This window comes from Podarcis tiliguerta (genome assembly GCF_965153285.1).
Source record: "Podarcis tiliguerta genome assembly, chromosome: 13".
In the NCBI taxonomy this organism is placed as follows: domain Eukaryota; kingdom Metazoa; phylum Chordata; class Lepidosauria; order Squamata; family Lacertidae; genus Podarcis; species Podarcis tiliguerta.
In genome coordinates this window covers 47,081,647-47,094,465 of record NC_139546.1, presented here as the reverse complement: position 1 = coordinate 47,094,465, position 12,819 = coordinate 47,081,647, and the positions used below count along the sequence as shown (strand labels likewise).

The window sequence follows — 12,819 nt, the reverse complement described above, 5'->3', positions numbered from 1 at the left end:
TCTTTGTTTGATCTAGAAAAAAGCAAAGTGTAAGAGTGGTCAGTGTTATTATGCTTGCTGCAGCCCTCTATTCCTTTTCTCGACACTCACTGCTCTCCGTAACCCATGACCCTGTATCTTGGTTTCTATGACAATCCATCCGTCTCTATTTACAGTCACAAGCAATAATCAGAAACTCCATTCTGATCATAAGAGAATGCATTGAAAGAATGGGACAGTAGGTCACTGGTAAAGATCAGGTTCCAGTGATGGGAAATAACACCGGCAGGAACATTGGAATGGAGATACGCTGCCACCTAGAGCACAGGGGTAGGTGGTCTAAGAGGCAACTTCTTATTTTCAGAATCTTAGGTATGCATAAGGCACCTAACACACTTGTAAAACTCCTCATTAATTGATCTGGGCTAACGGCTGTCCCCTGGCTATGTTTTCCTGGTCCAGATAGAATCTCAGCTCCACAGACAAACACAACCTGAAATCTATAGAGAGAGGTCTTGCAAAACCTATCAATCAAAAGAAGCTACCATGGACAGAGACAGTTAAAACAGCAGATGCTAGGCATAGCCATCACCTTGTCATATGGGTGGCAACAATACTGGAACAACTGAGTTTTAGGCTGGTTTCACAAGGCAAATTTAAGGTAATGGGAAAGGTGGACTCCTCCCACTACCTGCTACTACATGTATACACACTTTTTAAAAGCAGTTTCTAGTGTACACAGTGCTGTACAGTTTTGTAACGAATTCCTGACCAAGCTGAATCTCATAGTGGTTCACGTGAGCCCATAAGACACCCCCCCCATGGAAAAATAAACAAAAGCTTGCTATAAAATGTTTGGGTGGTACATTAATAGAATACACCTATTTTACAAACAGGGTAAGCTGAGGCTGAGCTAGTGATTCTCCTAAAGTCTCCAGGGTAATCGGTCTGTGCCAGAAGAAGAACTAAGACATCTGGTCTCAAGACTAACACTATATGTCTGGGTACAAAAAGAGCAGACAGGACTCCCATACCTTTAATAGTTGTAGAAATGCTCTCCCCAAGGAGGCTTGCCTGGTGCCATTGTTGCGTATCTTTAGGCAAAAACATTCCTTTTTAATCAGTCCTTTGACTTTTAACTATCTGTGGCCTTTTTACACGAGTGGGGATGTTTTAATATGGTTTATTTATTTAGAAAAGGTTGGTATTTGGTTTTTGCTTAAAATATTGTAATTGGCTTTGAGTTGGTGTGACCTAAAAAATGACTATTAAAATGAATAATAATGATAATACTAGGAGAGAGAAATCTTTTGAGTAGCTTTCTTCACTTCTGCAGTGCTGTGACATGACCACATGCCCTGACAAAATTCCCGCTTGCAAGTAAACTATTAAAGAGGGAGCCCTTTGTTCTGTTGTCGGTGTGTCACTCCCCAATAAGACCTGAGGTGCATCTGTGATGCTTGGTACGCAGAGAAAGAACATTGGGAGTTGTGCAAAACATAATAATAATAATAATAATAATAATAATTTTATTTATACCCCGCCCTCCCCAGCCAAGACCGGGCTCAGGGTGGCTAACAACCAATAATAAAAACAACTTGATTAAAATACAATTTAAAAACCAGATTAAAAGCATTGGCTGGGAATTTTTATTTATTATATAAAATTTATACACTGCTAGATTGTAGAAAAGAACTCAAAGCGGTTTACAAAAAAAAATTATAACTAAAAAAATATACAACCACAATCTACAGAATGTTATATAGAATAGAATAGACTAAAACAAAACCTATCGCCAGCCTGAGCCCCTCCAGATGTTTACGACTACAACTCCCATCGGCCCCAGCGGGCGACGGCCTCCTTAAGATTCAGAATGAATATTAAAAGCGCCCAACGAAGGCGGTTTGCAGACACAGACCAATCGGGATGTAAATAAGCGGACGGGGTCCCGCCCTTTCTGTCACCAACCTCCCGCCTTCCTTTTCTTCTCGCCGCTCCTCATTGGCTTCCGGTTTCTAAGGCGCGCCCCAAGTAGGTGGCTCCGCCTCCTCTTCGAACTTTAGCTTTGCTGGGCGCGCGGGGGAGACGGTTGGAAGCTGTGTTTTGGCCGTGTGCAGATCGAGCCCTGGGGCAGAAAGAAAAGGTGGGGAAAGGTGAACGCTTCTGGTGACGTCACTGGCGGAACCCCCACTTTTTTCCTAAAAAAGAAACGAGCGCGGAATTGGGGGGGGGGCATCTTGGTGTGCCTCGATGTTTCACTCACGCTAATTTTTACTTTTCGCAAAGAAAATGGGCTTTTGGGGTGAGTAGGCGGGGTGTTTGTGGGTTTTAAAAAACCCATATATGGCAAGGTGCACATGCTTTTTGACTGTTTTACACCAGGCAGGCAGACATTTAACCGGTGAAGCTCCCCCTCTTCGTTTTAAAGGGAAACTGCACCAGTTGAATTTCTGCCTGCCTCGCAGATTTTTAAGGCCGTGGAGCTTTTCCCACAGAAAGCAATGACCTTCCTGGAAAGAAGCGCCTAAAATCCTATTTATACGCATTGGGAGGACCCATTTCTTTCTTCTGCCATATCTTTGTATGGTGGCAGTGCTGCTGTTGTGGCCTCCTTGGCCTGCCAGTTGAAGACCAGTTGCCTCAAGCACAGGGCTGGGAGTGGCATGGGATGGCAGTGGTTGGTCTGTGCAAAGGATGGGCTGTTTAGCTTGGTGCGTGCCCCGTTGCATTCTGGGACAATGGGATGAGGAGTCTGGTTTTGGGTCAGTGTGATTGGCTGCAGCAGCATATGTCTCCCTCAACTTGCCCTACACCTTGAGGGAGAGCAAATGGAAAGGACACCCTCCTTATGCTTACCGTGGGATTGGCAAGAGGAGGACCAATGAACCGGGGTGCCTCAAAGTAGATCTACCTCAGGATCGCACAATCTCTGCGATGAGGATGTTCAAGGATGCTTCTTAGGTTAGCATGACCTAGTATGCTCATTTTCAGATAACACCAAACTGGGAGGGGTAGCCAATGCCGCTGAAGAGAGAATTGGGATTCAAGGTGACCCTAACAGATTGGAGAGCTGGGCCCAAACTCACAAAATGAATTTCAACAGGGACAAATGACAGGTAGAACCAGCTGCACAAATATAAGATGGGGGACACCTGGAGGCTGGAGCTTGCTTGTTTTCTCTTGCTCCAGAGGGTAGGACCCAAACCAACTCGGTTCAAGTTACAAGAAAGGAGATTCCGACTCGACATCAGGAAGAACTTTCTGATAGTAAGAGCTGTTTTGGCAGTGGGACTGTCTCCCTTGGGAGGTTGTGGACTCTCCTTCCTTGGAGGTTTTTAAGCAGGGGTTGGACTAGATGAGCCTTGAGGTCCCTTCTAACTTGACAACTATCCGATTCCGTAAGGAGAGAACAAAAATGGTCTTCCTCAGTTTAGAGTGTCAGGTTGGAGTTTGGCATCTGTATGCATCTCCTTTAGGGATTAGCATGACTTTCCTGAAATTGGGGGTGATGGAGGGGAGGAGTTTATGTATTCCTGTGCAGTAGATGCCTCCATAGCAGTGCCTATACATATGTTGGGGCACACTTCCAACAGGCATCTCCTAAAGTTGGCCTGAGACAAACTCATAACCCTCCCTTCCACTGACACCTTTTACATATGCTTATCTGGCTGGCAGAGGTATATAGATTCCTTCTTCAGCCAGCACTGATATGCCAGAGACCAGCTGTGCTTCCAGGTTTGCTTGTTGCCACACAAGACAGTAGGGGCTGTTTCTGTATGGCAGCAAGTATATATTTCCCCCGAGGGACCTGTCTGTCTTTCTGCCTGCTAACAGCTCTCATCTCACCTTTTTCTTTTCTAGCTGATTTTCCCTGGTAAAGGGCCAATGGCATCTGCCTTAGGTACTGTCGGTGTTCAGTTGCTGCGGCAGCCAGGTAACTTCACTGGGGTTATTTGAGGGGAGATTAAGGCGTAAAGCAAATGTGGGGGACCTTTGACCCTCCAGATGCTGCTGAACTACAACGCCTACTATCCCTGGCCATTGGCTATTCTTTCCAGGACTGATGGGAGTTGTAGTTCAACAACATCTGGGGGGACAAAGGTTCTCTGCTCCTAGCACAGAGCTTTACTCTCTTTTGCCGTTTCCCGTCCCCACAGGTTGTGGGAGCTGCCTGCCCCCTTGCTCACTCACCGACGAGGACCTGGCTGCCTACCCTGGCTTGGCTAACCTCCTTTTGGGCCTGACCAGCCATATGGACTCCAGTGGGCTCAGTGTCCACTTGGCACAACAAATGGAGGAGGTAAGAGCAGGTTGTCTCATCCAGGCTAGTCTGTGCTTCGTGACCACGCTGTTGGACAATAAAAGCCGTCAGACTGCAAATCCGACCTCTCGTTTTTAGGAGGGAGGGAGTCCCTTCTGGCTCTGCCGCGGTAAGATTCTAGGGGTTGATGGCGACAGACGTTTGAGTCCTGAAAGTGGCAGGGATTTGACATGCCGGCTCTCAGCTGCGCTGCTACGCAAAGAATGCCCTCGTACAAATCTATGGTGCAGCGGCATTTGGAATCCTGTGCGCAGTTTTGATCGCCTCAGGGCAGATAAATGAAGAAGTATTTCTTCATGCAGTGAATAGTTAAAACTATAGAACTTGCTCCCACGGGGAGGCAGTGATGGCTATCAACGTGGATGGCTATGAAAGAGGATGGCAAATTCGGGGAAGAAACAGCTACTGATGGTTACTAGCCATTATGGGCAAGGCTCAGAGGCCCAGCCCCATGAGACCTGTTTGCCCTGCCCTATATAGAATTCAGGTTGCGTGATTTGGCTTTCCTCTGAGCTGCATTGGTCCTCTCTCCCTCCGCCATTGCCTAATGCAGGATTTGTACAGCAGTGGATGACTGTAAGAGTGTGTTTATTTTATTATTAAGGAGGTATCCTCACTGCTGTCTCTCTCTCCTCCCATCCCCATGGCCACACATTTCCTCTTTCGTAGGCAAGAAAGGAACTGCAGCGGTGCCGAGGAAACTGGTTGAAGTGGGAAGTGGTCCATCGGCTTCTGCAGGAGGCGCTAAGGGAACTGGGAACTGGCCTGCCTCCACGGGACCAAAAAGTAATGCTTGAAGGGAAACGGGGCGGGGGGGAATTGGCGGGTGAGTGAGGGCTGTAGGCAGGAATCTGGAAGTAGGCAGAGAGCTTTGAGAAAGGCCGGCTAAAGCGTTTGGCAATAAGCATTCCTGAAGAAAAATGGTGTTGTGCTTATAGTCGGCTTTTGAAGTGGCTTCGTGGAGCGCTCTAACAAGGCTCAGAAACAGGCAGCGAGATCTCGGTTTGTTTGTTTAAGGCATTTACACCGTGCCCTTTAGCGAGAAAGACTCTGGTAGCTTACAGAAATGAGTACTAAGATGATCTTGCCTGTCTGCTATCTAAGAAACCTGTGACATATGAGGAAAATGGGATGGGAGAGAGAGGAAAGGAGAAGCAAGCTCAAGCCCACGAGCTTAAACCTACAGTTCTTATAATGAAGCGATGAAGCTTTGTCTGGGTAGATTCTGGCTGTTTAGAGGAGCAGGTCAACTCCTGGCTGCTTCTTGTCGGGGAAAGAAACATGGGGTGATAAACGGGAACATCAAGCCTTGAACCAGTGAAATGTGATGGTGTTATGCAAGCTTCGGAGAAAAGCCTTGGGTGTGTGGAAGGTCTGGCGACGCTGATGAGGGGCTTTGTGTGAGGGGGATTTGCTTCCCACCCCTCACCTCTTTCATTCCTGTCTCTCAGTTCCTTGAGGTCCTGGAGCAGCAGCTTTCGGTAGCTGAGCTGAAACGGATGCTTGATCTCGGCCCTTCTCTGCAAGACACACAACCGTCTCTTTTGGGTTTGGAGGCCTCTGATCTACAGGAGCTTCTTCCCCCTAACCAAGTAAGATGGGCATTAGCAGGAGAATTCCCCAGAAGTAGAGCTGTTGAGAGGCCCAAGCGTAGAGGCCCAATGCTTCCTTTTTACATCGCGTTATGAAACTTATAATTTACTTCAGGAAGAGGGCGCGTTATTCCCCGACTGGCCTATCCCTCCTGTTCAGGATAGGCTTAATGTGCATGGTGGAGATCAGGCACCCCCAAACTCGGCCCTCCAGATGTTTTGGGACTCCCATCATCCCTAGCTAACAGGGCCACTGGTCAGGGATGATGGGAATTGTAGTCCCAAAACATCTGGAGGGCCAAGTTTGGGAATGCCTGGTGAAGGTTCATCTGTAGGGCAGGGGCTATGTGAGAGATCCTGCCCCAGGACACAGGCAGGCCCAACGTGAAACCCCCACCTCCCCCAAAAGGTGTTTCTTTACCAGAAAAAACCATGGCTTAACTTGCTACGTTTCCTCTCATTGAACCCTGGGAATCTTAGCTCTCTAAGGGAGTTCTTAGTGCCTTTGTGAAATTAAAAATGCTTCCAGGTGGTATTCCCTCCCACCCCCACAATCCATGTTTTTATCACCAAACTAGGTGTGAGCGAAGCTATATTTCAAGAAAGAAAGGCCTGCTAGTCTGGAGTGGTGCATGCTCTAGTTATCTCCCGCTTGGACTACTGCAATACACTCTACGTGGGGCTGCCTTTGAAGGTGACCTGGAAACTACAACTAACCCAGAATGCGGCAGCTAGACTGGGGACTGGGAGTGGCCGCCGGGACCACGTAACACCGGTCCTAAATGACTTACATTGGCTCCCAGTATGTTTCTGAGCACAATTCAAAGTGTTAGTGCTGACCTTGAAATCCCTAATGGCCTCAGCCCAATATACTTGAAGGAGCGTCTCCACCCCCATCCTTCTGGCCGGAGACTGAGGTCCAGCTCCAAGGGCCTTCTGGCGGTTCCCTCACTGCGAGAAGTGAGGTTGCAGGGAACCAGACAGAGGGCCTTCCTGTGCCCGCCCTGTGGAACGCCCTCCCATCAGATGTCAAGCAAATAAACAACTATCTGACCTTTAGAAGACATCTGAAGGCAGCCCTGTTTAGGGAAGTTTTTAATGTTTGACATCTTATCGTTTTTTTAATATTCTATTGGTATCCAGCCAGAGTGGCTGGGGAAACCCAGCCAGATGGGAGGGGTATAAATAATAAATTATTGCTATCAGTAGTAGTAGTATGGTCACTGCATGAGGGGATGCTCCTTTAGGGGCTTTTATCTCCTCTCTCCCTGTTACTTCAGTCAACGTGGCTTGCGAGTGTTTGATGTACAGATCCAATGTGCCCAACACTACCTGAAAGCACTCTAAAAAAATCCTCGGCGACAGTTAAGCTCGTTCACATTTATAGTCCTCTCTTTTCTGCGCTTTGCCACAGGAGCTGGAGCAAATGCGAAAACATCTCCCCGCGGAATTGGAGAAACGCCTTAAGTCCAAATGCCTTGCCGTCCTCGGTTACTACCTCCCAGAGAGCGGTGAGATGCTGTTCTTCCCCCCCGGCTGCCTTAGCAGGAGAGGTTCTCTCGTTCCATCAGCTTTGCCGAGACACCGGCTCCAGCGGGCGCCTTCTGCCCTTGAGCTGTTTCTGCGCCAGCTGGTCATTATCGGAGGAAGTGCTGCCTGAGTTTGCTTTCCCCCTCTTCCCTCCCTGTCCCCTCTCCCTCGCGTGTCGTGTTTTCGAGTTTGTAGGCCTGTGGGCAGCAGGGACCGTTTAGTCTTAATGGATTGTGTGTGAACTGCTCCGAGGGCCTTTTTTTGGCTGAAGAGCAGGGTACAAATACTTGAAATACAAATAGGGGGGAGCCCCCTGCAGGTGTGTGTGGTGTGGGAAAGCCCATGACAATTGTGGGGGATTTATGGGTGCTGTGTGGGTCAGGGCTGCCTGTTGACCTGACCTCACCTCTTCTCAGATGGCGCTGGAGAAGTTGCACGGGCAGCGATGCTGGGGACCTTGGCAGAGTGCTTGGCTGCAGAGAAGCGGCGCCTGCGAGAAAGCCAGGCTCGGCACCAGGAACTAGTGGGGTTGCTGGAGCAGCAGAAAGCTGCCTATCCCCAGGTAACAGCTGGAGTAGGGAAGTCTGCCAGTGTGGGCTTTAGGCGTGCCAGAAGTCTCTGTGCGCATTTTGCCAAGAAAAATGTGCAAATAAGGAAAAAAGGGGTATATATTCACTCAGCTTGCACAGTTTAAAACACATTGTGTGTGTGTGTAACGGGGAGAATAAAATTGATAACACAGTTAAAAACAATATTTTGCAATGAAATTTCTCCCACCTCTCACTTGTGCTCGCCCCCTCTCAAAATTTGCTCCTGAAGGACAGGGGACCCCCTGGGGCAGATTTTGGGGGACATGGGGAGAGGAGAGGAAAGCAAAGTCTTGTTGTGTAAGTGGAGCACCTTGTTAAAAAAAAATCAAAATGTTTTTTCTGAGCATTCCAAAAATGTTAGAGACAACCGACTGCTTTGATTTTTTTTAAAGTGCAAAATACCCTATTTCTCTTGAATAATTAGTAACCAGGTAAATATTAAATAACCTGGAAATAAATCTGTTGCTAGCCCTACAGCAAATCTTTAAAATGAATCAATGCCTCTGCCAGATAACATTGCGCTTTATCATTGCCTAAATATGCATATTTACACCTTGTATATCCAACAGAGGCACTTCATTTTTGGCTGATGAAAACAATCTGGACTTTTTTGTTCAGACCTTGCTTCTGCCTGTATACGTCATGACTTAAGTTAGGTCCATTAATTTCAATGCTCTGATCAGGGTTTAGTCCAACACAGCCCTATGTTTTTAAAGCTTCGTAAGTTGCTGAGAAAGTCTTAACGTAGCAAGCAACTGATTAATCGATTAAGCACTAATTTCACTCTCCCATGCGCCGCAGGTCTTATTACGCTGCTTGGCCATCCTGAAACGCTTGGCCCGTGAGCTCCGCCTTAATGCTCAGTCTGAACTCGACTATTTCAGCACCCAGTACCTGGAGACCAAGTGCAATGCCATGTTCTTCAAGATACGGTGAGGCCTTACCTGTGTCTCCCCTTCCTCCTGAGCAGGATCCTGAAGCTGCCCAGGAGCAATGGAGCAGTATAGATTTGGAACAGTGGTTTGCTGAGGGGCATAGTTCAGAAGACAAAAGTTGGGACGAACTGGGGGGTGAACAGCAAAGAGAGAGTCTGAGCTAACAGACTCTCTCTCGCTGGAAAGTGTCCAGCCTACCAGTCCAAGGTCACGTAGAGCAGATAAGGTGGCTACACAAGAAACACAGTGGTTGCAAGATCAGGTTGCAAGGCACAGAAGTGACAAGGGGGAAAGTGGGTGAAAACCTTAATTGGGAGCACCTTCGCTCCGAGAATGGCTGCTTTGTTCTTTTGCTGTGATCATTAAAGACGCTTTAAATGGTAAGCGAATCTTTTCGCTTTGTCCTGTTTATCTACGGCCAAAGCCTGACACCCTTCTGTTAATAAGGTTTATTCCTCAGCACAAGTAAGCTATGCTGACTTCAATCCCTGGTGGCATCTCTGGGTAGGGTTGCGGGGAGAACCCTGTCTGAAAATCCTGGAACGCCACTGGCCGTCAGTGCAGACATTATGGAGCCTGATTGACCGATGGTCCGACTCGGTGTAAGGCAACTTCCTATGCTCACCCAGATCAGATCTGTCTGATGAATATGGTTTGGTGAGCCGCCTTGTATCCAGCCTGGGGTGTCTGTCATAGGGTGGCAAGTCATTATGACCCTAAAGGACATAATGGGAGGTTTTCTGTAGTTCCCAAGAGAGAATTAGAATCCAGGAGACGCTTTGCAACTTTGGGTTGCACATAACGTCGGTGGTACTCGCAGCAGACCCTTTGAAACAACGGGACGTGACTGACTTGGATTTGCTAATTGGAGCAGGCCTTTTGCGAGTAGGAAGTTGGATACAGCTCAGCGGTTAGGAGTGTTGCGGTCATCTGTGAGTGAGGGGCAGAGCTGTACATGGGAGGCGTTATAGGAAGCGGACTCTAGTGTCTGTCAATCCTGCTCCTCCAAATAATTCTGTCTGCCACAGGCTCGAGGAGCTGAGCATCCTTTTGGAAACCTACACGCCTGAGAAAGTGGATGTGCATCGGATGATGAGGTAAGAGTGTGTGTGTGTGTTGAGGCGGCCAGTCTTTATTTATGTCCGTAAAGCTAAACACAGAGACTCCCGTGGGTCCCACTGCTGTGGCAGGTGTGAATACAGATAGCAGCTGGAAGGTGATTACCAGCAAATGGTGTTTTGTTGGCAGGCATCTCCCCTTTATTTATTTATTTTAAAAAAATCTCTGAGGTACCCTAAGTCACGACGAGTTGTGCTGCAGAGCTTTTGCTGACTTTGCATCTGCACTAGAAGGTAATGCCAAGATCTTATTGAATCATAGAATTGTAGAGTCGGAAGGGCCCTCAGGGGTCATCTAGTCCAACCCCCGGCAGTGCAGGAAACTTGCTTGTTTGTGGTCTCTGTCCAGCCCTACATAGAGAATTGGAGAACTGGGACCAAATGTTTCTGTTCAGGGATTCCATCTGATCCCGAACTGGGACCAGCGACAAAAACGTTGCTGTTCAGGATTCCATCTGATCCAGTATATTCTTTCTCCTGGCTGGCTTTCTGTTCATTCTCTTTCTTCCTCCATATGCTACCTCTCAAGGTCAGCCAGCACTCTGAGCATTCTTAGTCTTCATTCTAGTTGTGGGTTTTTTGTACACCATGGGGTTCCCCAGGCCTGCCAATACGTCTCATTTCTGTGTGTGTGTGGTGCCATTTTTGGCTTTGCCTAAAGCAATGGTACTCACAGTCTGAGTACCATTATGTTTCTATCCCTCCTTTCCTCCAAAGAGTTTAAGGTGGTGTAAAGGTAAAGGGACCCCTGACCATTAGGTCCAGTCGTGGCCAACTCTGGGGTTGTGGCGCTCATCTCGCTTTATTGGCCGAAGGAGCTGGTGTACAGCTTCCGGGTCATGTGGCCAGCATGACTAAGCCGCTTCTGGCGAACCAGAGCAGTGCACGGAAACGCCGTTTACCTTCCCGCCAAAGCGGTACCTATTTATTCTACTTGCACTGGTGTGTTTTTAACTGCTATGTTGGCAGGAGCAGGGACCGAGCAACAGGAGCTCACCCTGTCACGGGGATTCGAACAGCCGACCTTCTGATCGGCAAGTCCTAGGCTCTGTGGTTTAACCCACAGCGCCACCCGCATCCCCTTAAGGTGCTGTACCTCCCTATTTTATCTTCACAGCAACCCTGTGAGGCAGGCTAGGCTGAGAAGGTAGTCTTTGCGGGTACCCTGTTGTCCATGGGCGCTGGGTTGGCAACCCCTGCTCTAACCAATATGCCATACCAGAAATACATATATTTGTTCTTGAGGCTTGGAGGGCACAAGGAGATAACTCTGAAGAGGCTCCTTGCAGCTACCTATGGAGATAGGCCAAAGGCAAGGAAGTACTTTCTCAGTAACACAACTCTAGTCAGACTTTTTTCCGGTTGGAAAGGAACGGATTGTGGAAAGAAGCAGGGTTTTGGGTAGCTGCTAGGAGGCTGGAAAAGTGTGTATCTGGCATAGATTTTGCAAAAGCTCGTCCAACACGCCAGTCTTTCATTCTTCGTTTTTTCTAGGGACAAACTGCAAGCGGCACTAAGCCAAGAGGAGCAAGACCTGGCCACTTCTCGCAAGATCGTCTCCAACTATGAGACACTGGGCCCAGAGTTCGAAGAACTGGTGAAGGAATATGCCCGGCTGCAAGCCATCATTGAGAACAGGCGCTGGGCCCTGAGAGAATTCAGCAAAGACTGAGGCTCTGTTTGGGCTCGGACTGGTTGGATATTGCTCTGTTTAGTGTGTAACGACTGTTTTGTACAATAAAGTATGGAGGAAAGGCTGGCTGGCTTCACATGTCTTTGTTAAAAGGTAAAGGGACCCCTGACCATTAGGTCCAATCATGACCGACTCTGGGGTTGCGGCGCTCATCTCGCTTTATTGGCCGAGGGAGCCGGCGCACAGCTTCCGGGTCATGTGGCCAGCATGACAAAGCCACTTCTGGCGAACCAGAGCAGCGCACGGAAACGCCGTTTACCTTCCCGCCAGAGTGGTACCTATTTATCTACTTGTACTTAGATGTGCTTTCAAACTGCTAGGTGGGCAGGAGCAGGGACCGAGCAACGGGAGCTCACCCCGTCACGGGGATTATGTCTTTGTTGCTTTCCCTCTAATGGATAGACACCTGGGTTCTGCTTTTCTCCCCTGCCCTGTGAACAGACTGCTGGATTTCTCGCGGTATCCATTTCGAGTTCACTAATACCTTAGCATTTCCCAGAAGAAAAACTTGCACTTACATCCTCCATAATGACCAGATTTGCGCATCGTGTTGGTGAAGTCGGCAAACCTTTTGTTAATTAGAGCAAATGAATCTCACCGGCAGTTGTTGTGGTTGCCCTTGTGGCTTTTCCTGGCTTGCTCTTTATCCAAAAGCAAAAAATGAACCCTGCAATTGTTTGTCCCCGTGTTTTCTTACTTGGTGAAATGTGCAGATAAGTGGAGGATGGCTTTTGTGGCTTGGCATCTTGACCAGCTTCCAAGTTGCATCTGCAGCGCCTCCTGCTGGAGAAAGAACCTGGAAAAATGGTATTAGCTGCTAGGGACCGAAAGAGAGCCTTAAACATCTCCAGATACTGTACCCAAAATAAATTGTTCCGCTGCTGTTTGGTCTGTAATTTTCAGCTGCATTGGGAGCCAGTTGGTTTCAAAGGCACGTATAAATATAATATTCAACTGAATTATGAATACAATACATGAATATCTATCTATCTATCTGCTTCCAGACCTGTGGATAGTCAGTTTTCCTGATATATTTTGTGTTACTAAACAGCTATACAGTG

General features: G+C 48.0%; 1 protein-coding gene across 5 annotated transcripts; it reads left to right on the top strand.

Moving 5' to 3' along the window:
• Positions 1 to 1,996: 1,996 nt before the first annotated feature.
• Positions 1,997 to 11,822, top strand: HAUS4 (HAUS augmin like complex subunit 4). 5 transcript variants are annotated; one of them, XM_083410550.1, is made up of 11 exons: positions 1,997 to 2,122; positions 2,971 to 3,095; positions 3,841 to 3,913; positions 4,137 to 4,279; positions 4,970 to 5,086; positions 5,752 to 5,892; positions 7,307 to 7,403; positions 7,839 to 7,984; positions 8,814 to 8,944; positions 9,976 to 10,044; positions 11,560 to 11,822. In XM_083410550.1, the coding sequence occupies exons 3-11, from the start codon at positions 3,865 to 3,867 to the stop codon at positions 11,735 to 11,737; spliced, it is 1,071 nt and encodes a 356-aa protein (XP_083266676.1). In that variant the 5' UTR covers positions 1,997 to 2,122; positions 2,971 to 3,095; positions 3,841 to 3,864; the 3' UTR covers positions 11,738 to 11,822. The 5 variants fall into 5 exon arrangements, with proteins under 5 accessions (XP_083266676.1, XP_083266675.1, XP_083266674.1 ...); XM_083410549.1 differs by lacking the exon at positions 2,971 to 3,095 and having other exon boundaries at positions 2,002 to 2,122; XM_083410548.1 differs by lacking the exon at positions 2,971 to 3,095 and having other exon boundaries at positions 2,043 to 2,281.
• Positions 11,823 to 12,819: the final 997 nt, after the last annotated feature.